Genomic DNA, 8,307 nt, shown 5'->3' on the forward strand with positions numbered 1-8,307 from the left:
GAAATAGACTTTCCAAGTGATAGATGAGTTCAAGTCTCCACATACCTTTTGTCGATGAAGTTCCACAATCTCCCCTTAATAGTTCTTCGTCTTCAAATGATGAACGCTGTGAAAACTAATCTCAACCACACAATCTATGTCCTAGTCCGAGACATCTATAAATAGGCTAGAAATCAATACTTATAGTTTTGATCACTAACATTGACAAACATGCTTGAGATAGCATCGCATGCGAGTTCGACCGAGCAGTGCTCTAACAATATGTATCACTCCTCCTTAGTCAATACTTCATCTCAACATGAAAACCACTGCCCCTTACATAATGATCCGTAAACCATATGTATTTGTAGTATGAAACTACACATTAATTCTCTCCTTTTTTTTTCAATATAAATTGGTAAAGGTACGAAAACAAGTGGGATCCTCATGAAATTTTCATAGAGATACTTCATGACCAAAAGAGAATAACATACCAACTAATTTAGATGCAATCATAAAGCCGAATCTAAATGCATTCATCAAGGAGTTTATTATTAAGATACAAGATAACCCTTATAATATTCTACAGCCGCACTCCCCACAAATATTTGGCAATTAAGCACAAGTTAAAAAATAACTCTCCCCCATAAAATGTCATTCCCTAAAGAACAACAAAGGCGACATTGCTTTTACAAGAAAAGAAGGATTTCTTTGGATAAAACCAAATCACATGAAAACATGAATTTGTATCCAAAAATTTAATTGAAATAACCATAAGAGAACCCATGGTTAGTTCAATTGGAATACACAACCAAATTAACCATAAGAAAGTGATCAATTCAATTGGACATGCTCGACACAAGAGAACTTACAGAGCAACACAGTATATGCACAAATATGTGGATCGGAGATCGACCAATACTGCGGGATATACAAGGATTCATTCAATCTTCCATCACTATTTGCACAATGACATAGAATAGACATAATCCTCGTAAACAAAAGTTATATCCTTTCTTCCATAAAATAATGACATAAAAGGCTTTAACTTTTGTAAGTCAAAATTTCATTCTATCTTTTATCAATACTTTCATACCGACATAATAGAGATAACTTTTGAACAAGTATGGGATAGTCAGAGGTTCACAGACGTAAACAACATATCCCATAATAATTTGCAATATATAAAATCATAAAGATTAAAATTGCAAAAATCATCTTCCAAAAAACTTAGAGTTTAATATATATAAATCTAAAAACATTGAAGATGAAAAACGTTGGACATAACTATGTGTAACCACAATTATGGCTATTCTAAACTCTAGTTATTCTTCCTGAAAACACAAAAATAAAATTCTTATAAGAATATTTACTAGACATTGGGACCTCTGAAGAATTCTTTAGCGTCCCCGAACTCCTTGTCGTCAATAGCCATAGGAACATAAGGTTCGTGGAGAAAGGAGTCAATTCCAACAAACCTTCTAGGCTGATGATGTCGAACCAGGGCCTTCTGCATTTCGAGAGTTCTAAAAACAAAAGCCTTTATTTGTTGAATCTGTTTCCTTGTTTCCTTCAACTCCTCAAGAACACCAGAAAACTTCTGAGAATTTGAAGGAACAGTGTTAGAGCATTGCTTGGTCGAACTCGCATGCGTTGCTATCTCAAGCATGTTTGTCAATGTTAGTGATCAAAACTATAAGTCTTGATTTCTAGTTTACTATATCTAAGGTCTCGGACTAGGATAGAAAGTGTAGTTGAGCTCAAGAACTCCATGTCAATCATTATACAAGACGAAGGACTACTCAAGGAACTGGTGGATCTTCATCGACTAAAAGGTATGTGGAGACTTGAACTTATCTATCACTCAAAAGTCCATTTATCTCCTATCTTGAGACAAAAGTCGTTTTGCTATATAGACTTAGATTATACACATTTTGTATTTCGAGCCGAGTTTATCTCGCCTATCTATTTCTCGAAATATGTGTTGGTAGAGCTTTCGCTTTAGCCAAGTTCATCTTTACCTAGTGGCGAAAGTCATGTTATGTTTCAATCACTTTGAAAATTGCTCTGACGAAAAATGGTTTGTGAATAACAACTATGTAACGTCCTCTGAGAATGTTTCAATGATTGAAATGAGAGTTTAGATTACATAACCATTGGTAGGATGTAAGCATTGCTGTGGAAACACATATATGTATAAGTCCTTATTCCTTGAACAAAAGTTTGCTAACTTTGTTGATCAAGAGAAATGGAAGTGGCGTGAGCCAAGTCCGCTAACTGGCGGAAGTTCTCGACCCGAGAATTTCTGTTGGAGTTTGTGAACTCCTTACAGAAACTTAAGTCCGCGAACCCAGTCCGCGAACTTGAGTGGTTATATCTAAAAACGGTTGTTCTTGAACTCATGTTTAAATAAACTAAGGAATGCTTTTGCAAATCGTGGCTTTATAGTTCATGAACCGATTCGAGTGAATCAAACCGTTTTTGCTTCGATTGTGTCTTGTGTAATTACATAAAGATCTAAGCAATTGAACAACTCTCTAACTAGTTCATTTGAGTCACTTGAACTAGTTATGGTGAAGAAGAATATGGTTGATATGAAAGTTATCATATGGCTAACCAATTGGTTAACTAGTGTTGAACCAACTAATGTACAAGTTTGGGTACTGTTAAACAAGCCTACAAACGTGCATTTCATTTGTGTATAACAAGCTATGTTTTCGATCTAACGGTTGATAAATATTAGCTTGAATCTAATCAGGTTTTCATCTAATGGTGAATATTGAATGCTTTGTTTCCAAGTTAACATTGATTGCAAACCCTTATTTGAAAGACTATATAAGGGAGAACTCTAGCAACTGGGAAACCTAATCCCCACACATTTTGTGTGATACTAGTTGTGCTAAGCTAGAGTCGATTCTCCTTTAACCTTTGGTTTCTTCTTCTAAACCAGGTTAACGACTTAAAGACTTCATTGGGATTGTGAAGCCAGACCGATACTACTTTATCGTACTTGTGTGATCTGATCTTGTTGTTTCTATTGTACGAGTACAATTGTAATAATTGGCTTGAGATTTCTATCTCCGATAGGCAAGATAAAAAGTAATCACAAACATCTTCGTCTCATCGTTTGTGATTCCACAATATCTTTTTTTTGCTGCATCGATTAAGACTATGTCATGAAACAAAGTTGAGATCAAGAAACTGCAATACCTTTCTCTTCCTAACTTAAGGATAAAGCCTAATTTTTCATTAATTTTCTCATAAATTCTCTTACAAAAATATCTGGCCAATAAATAGCCACACAACTCACAGTTCTCTGATTGGTTGTAAACAAGAATACTAAACACACCCCATGGGTGGAAACAACCAATCAGGTGCCCTAAACAAGATAAATGGGTTTACAAATAATTAAAGCCCAAAACATAATTAGCTAATAAGAAACCCATTTAGTTACATGACAATACTCCCTCCTTTGGAAGATCCTTGTACTCAAGGATAAAATCTGGGAACTGAGCATGTATGTGACTGACATCTTCCCATGTGGCATCCTCCACAGAAGCTCCAACCCAATGTATAAGGACCTATGAAATGGTGGTGTCTCTTCTGAGGATGTATCTGGAGTCCAAAACTGCAATGTGAGTGACTATGAAAGAACCAATAGTGTCCACCAGTGGCAGTGAGGGAGCAGTGGTAATATGCTAGCCTATTTTTTTCTTTAGCTGAGACACATGGAAAACTGGATGAATTCTTGACTCCACTGGAAGTTTGAGCTTGTAATCTACCTTGCCAATCCTCTGCAACACTTCAAATGGTCCAAAGTATTTAGCAGACAACTTCATATTAGATCTCAAAGCAACAGAAGACTGTCTGTAAGGCTGCAATTTTAAGAACACTAAATCTCCCTCAGTAAAAGATCCGTCAGTCCTGTGGAAATTTGCAAAGTGTTTCATTCTGTGCTAAGCTTTAGAAAGGTCTTTCTTGAGTAATTGGAGCATGTGATCTCTCTCAAGCAGATAGTCCTGGACAACAACAACTGAAGTGGTAGCTTGCACTGGAAATGCCAAGTGTGGTGGAGTGTACCCATATAAGGCTTGAAATGGAGTCATCTTGAGGATAGTATGGTAGTTAGTGTTAAACCACCATTCAGATAAGGCTAGCCAGTTAAGCCACAATTTAGGAGTGGTACCGGTCATGCATCTCAGATATTGCTCAAGGCAAGCATTTGTTCTCTCAGTTTTCCCATCAGTTTGTGGGTGATAAGAAGTGCTGAGGGTTAACTGAGTGCCTAAAGATTTAAAGAGATGTTGCAAAAACTGACTGAGAAATACCTTATCTCTGTCTGACACAATTGAGCCGGGAAGGCCATGAAGCTTGAAGACATGATGCATGAACTCCTTAGCCACAGAGAGTGCAGTAAAGGGATAGCTCAAGGCAATGAAGTGATTCTATTTAGTAAGCCTGTCAACCACCACCAGTATAACATTCTTTCTATAAGACATTGGTAAGCCCACAATAAAGTCCATTGATATATGTTGCCAAGCTGTGTCTGGAATTGACAATGGTTGTAGAAGGACAACAGGAGCAGAGTGTTCATTTTTGTTGCATTGAAAGATGTCACACTGAGCAACAAACTGGAAAATGTCTTCTTTCATCTTGGGCCAATAAAAATAAGCCATGGCTCTGTTATAAGTACCCAACATGCCAGAATGGCCACCCACAACAGATGAATGCACATAATGGATGATTTGGTTTCTAACTTGCAAGGAATTGCCAACATAAATTCTTGACTTGTACCTGAGTATACCATTGTGCAAGGAATATTGAGGGTGAGTTGGTGAAATAAGCAGCTGTGAGATGAGCTGTTGGACCACAGTGTCATCAGCATAGATGGAAATGATATCTTGAACCCATTGTGGTTGAGCCACTGAAAAAGAATGACAAACAGAAGCATCATGAGGAATTCTAGATAGAGCATCAACTGCTTTATTCTCCAGCCTTTTTTTGTACTTAATAATGTAGTTCCGACCCAAAAGTTTCATGAGACATTTCTGTTGTAGTACTGTAGTGATCCTCTGTTCCATGAAGTATTTCAAAATCTGGTGGTCAGTGTGAATTATGAACTGTTGGTGAGATAAATAGTGCTTCCATTTTTGAACTAACATAACAATAGCCAATAATTCCTTCTCATAGGTGGACAAGGCTAGAGCTTGTGGTCCCAATGGTTTGCTGTAGAAGGCTATAGGCTGACCAGATTACATCAACACTACTCCAAGGCCTGTAGAGCAAGCATCAGTCTCAAGAATAAAAGGTTGAGAAAAATCAGGTAATGCCAAAACAGGTGCAGATGTCATGGCCTCTTTGAGAGAAATAAAGGCTTGTAAGGCTGAAGGTGACCAAGAAAAACAGTCTTTCTTCAGCATATCAGTAAGTGGTTTGTTGATGTTGCCATAACCTCTGATAAACCTTCTATAGTAACCAGTCAAACCAAGGAATCCTCTTAACTGCTTCAGTGTAGTAGGTTGTGGCTATTGTGGCATTGCAGCTATCTTGTCAGGATCAGCAGCTACACCCTCAGAAGTAATTAAGTATCCCAAATAAGCCAGCTTGGTTTGAGCAAAACAACATTTATTCTTGTTGGCAAACAAGGAATGTTGTCTCAATAAGGATAGGACTTGAGACAAATGCACTGCATGGTCTTCTAAAGATTTACTATAGATCAAGATGTCATCAAAAAATACCAAAACAAGTTTCCTTAAAAATGGTTTAAAAATAGTGTTCATAAGGGATTGAAAGGTGGCAGGTGCATTTGTTAAGCCAAATAGCATGACTCTAAATACATAGTGCCCTTGATGGGTTCTAAATGCAGTTTTATGTATGTCAGCAATGTGCATTAAGATTTGGTAATATCCAGACTTAAGATCAATTTTGGTAAAAATGACAGCACCATGAAGTTCATCCAATAAGTCACCAATCAATGGAATTGAAAGCTTATCTTTAATAGTGATGTCATTGAGCTTTCTGTAATCTACACAAAATCTCCAAGAGCCATCCTTCTTCTTGACTAGAAGGATAGGTGAAGCAAATGGACTATGGATGTCCTGTATAAATCCAACATCCAACATTTCTTGAATTAACTTCTCAACAACTGATTTTTGCAGATGAGGACATTTGTATGGCTTTTGAGAGATATGAGCAGCATTAGGCTTCAAGGGTATTTGGTGATCAATAGCTCTTTGAGGTGGTAAGGAGGTAGGTGGTTCAAAAACATCAACATATGAGTCTAGCAATGTAGATATGTCAGGGTGAATGGGTTCTAATGGAGCAGTGGAAATAGAGAATAATTGGCCAATGATAGTAGGGGCATTATTTTTTAAGAACTTCAGAAAGGAGCTACCAGTGATCAGATTGCAAGAAGGTACAGTGGAGCTGCCTTTTAGAGTAATCAGATGTCCTTGATGAAGAAATGTGAGCTTCAGTTCGGCCAAATTGAATGTGATGTCACCCAATTATTTGAGCCAATCTACACCCAGAACCATATCACAACCACCAAGTGGTAGAACCCTTAAATCACCCTGGAATTGGTAGTCCTGCATAGACCATTGTAAGTGATTGCAGATGCCTCTACTGATAGTTGAATCACCATTAGCCACTGTCACTAGCATTTGGCCAGTGGGTTCCACTGGAAGTTGTAGCTGGTCAGCTAATTTAGCATCAACAAAACTGTGAGTGTTGCCCGTGTCAATAAGTATAAATATATCATGAGAGTAAAGTTGACCAGGTACTCTGATGGTATTTTGTGTGACTAAGCCAGTTAAGGCATGTAAAGAAATTTCCATGGTAGATATTGCAGGTGAAGGAGGAGATGCAACCTCATCTTCAGTGTCTTCAGAAGAAGGTGATGCAACATCATCTGAAGCTACTAACATAAACAATTGTTGAGTCTTGCACATGTGTCCCTGTTTGTAAAGTTCATCACAATTATAGCAAAATCACTTGTCTCTTCTCACCTTCATTTGAGCTGGGGTAAGTCTCCTAATTGGAGGTGTATTAGGTTCAAGTTTAGTAGGTGTATGAGGAAGTATAATAATTGGTTTTGTGTTTGAAAAAGATGTTTTAGGTGGGGTGGTGAGAGGTAACAAAGTTGGTTTAGAAGTAGATGGTAAATAGTTAGTGGTAGAGGGTTGAAAAGGTCGAGAAAATGGCTTATGGTTTTTATATTGAAAGTCAACAGAAGCCTGTTGCATTCTAGCAAGGTAAAAAGCATCAGTATCTGAAGCAGGCTTGAACATCTGAACAACATTACGAATTTCTTCCTTTAACCCACTAACAAAACTCATAGTATAATAATCTTCAGATAAACTTGGATTGCGAGATTTCATTAAAGCTTTTAAGGACTCATAACGTTCATAATATTCTTCAACAGTAGTAATTTGAGCTAATTTGTTAAAACTACCAACATAATTATCATAAGCTACGTCTTCAAATTGACAACATACATCAGAAGAAAATTGAGGCCAGTCTATGAAAGGTTTACCCTCTTGATAGTCCAAAAACCATGAATTTGCTTTACCATCAAAATGGATTGAAGCTAGATCCACTTTATGAAATTCATCAATAGAATTTAACTGAAAATACCTATTGCACTTACGGATCCAACATCTAGGATTAGAACCATCGAATCTGGGAAAATCAATTTTTGGGTGTCGAGAATATTTACCAGATTGATGAATCAACTCCTGAGCAGCTGGGATGGCAGTTTGTTCTGGGTTTTCCGGCTGAATTGGAGTAGTAGGAATACCCAATCGTTGACACAGCAGAACAATTGTGGTGAGAGATTCTTTAACAGGGATGATATCAGTAGCTAAAGAACGAACTGCAGAAGAGATTGTCTTAACAGCCTCTTCCAATGTTACCAATCGATCTGATTGAGCCTGCAACTGAGATGCAGCCTCTTTTATTGTATTAACTTTATCAACACCTCCGGTCATAACTACAGGCGATCAAGATCTTTAATGGCTGATACCAATTTTCATGAAACAGATTTGAGATCAAGAAACTGCAATACCTTCTCTTCCTAACTTAAGGATAAAACCTAATTTTTCATTAACTTTCTCATAAGTTCTCTTATAAAAATATCTGGCCAATAAATAGCCACACAACTCACAGTTCTCTGATTGGTTGTAAACAAGAATACTAAACACACCCCATGGGTGGCAACAACCAATCAGGTGCCTTAAACAAGATAAATGGGTTTACAAAGAATTAAAGCCCAAAACAGAATTAACTAATAAGAAACCCATTTAGTTACATGACAGACTATTGTGAGGT

The 8,307-nt window shown here is 37.2% G+C and overlaps 1 protein-coding gene across 1 annotated transcript; it reads right to left on the minus strand.

The window, feature by feature from the left end:
• Positions 1-5,504: 5,504 nt before the first annotated feature.
• Positions 5,505-7,967, minus strand: LOC113312322. The gene is made up of 3 exons (XM_026561087.1): positions 6,987-7,967; positions 6,513-6,935; positions 5,505-6,356 (listed from the first exon to the last, which is right to left on the minus strand). The coding sequence occupies exons 1-3, from the start codon at positions 7,965-7,967 to the stop codon at positions 5,505-5,507; spliced, it is 2,256 nt and encodes a 751-aa protein (XP_026416872.1).
• Positions 7,968-8,307: the final 340 nt, after the last annotated feature.

This window comes from Papaver somniferum, chromosome 9 (genome assembly GCF_003573695.1).
Source record: "Papaver somniferum cultivar HN1 chromosome 9, ASM357369v1, whole genome shotgun sequence".
Classification (NCBI taxonomy): domain Eukaryota; kingdom Viridiplantae; phylum Streptophyta; class Magnoliopsida; order Ranunculales; family Papaveraceae; genus Papaver; species Papaver somniferum.

Bases quoted from the DNA above. Each gene is read 5' to 3' on its own strand.
- LOC113312322 (XM_026561087.1), bottom strand. From the start codon at position 7,967: ATGACCGGAGGTGTTGATAAAGTTAATACAATAAAAGAGGCTGCATCT. The intron at 6,936-6,986 runs GTGAGAAGAGAC...CTTTACAAACAG, and splicing joins TTACCCCAGCTCAAATGAAG to GGACACATGTGCAAGACTCA. The intron at 6,357-6,512 runs GTTCTGGGTGTA...TCCTTTCTGAAG, and splicing joins CACTTGGTGGTTGTGATATG to TTCTTAAAAAATAATGCCCC.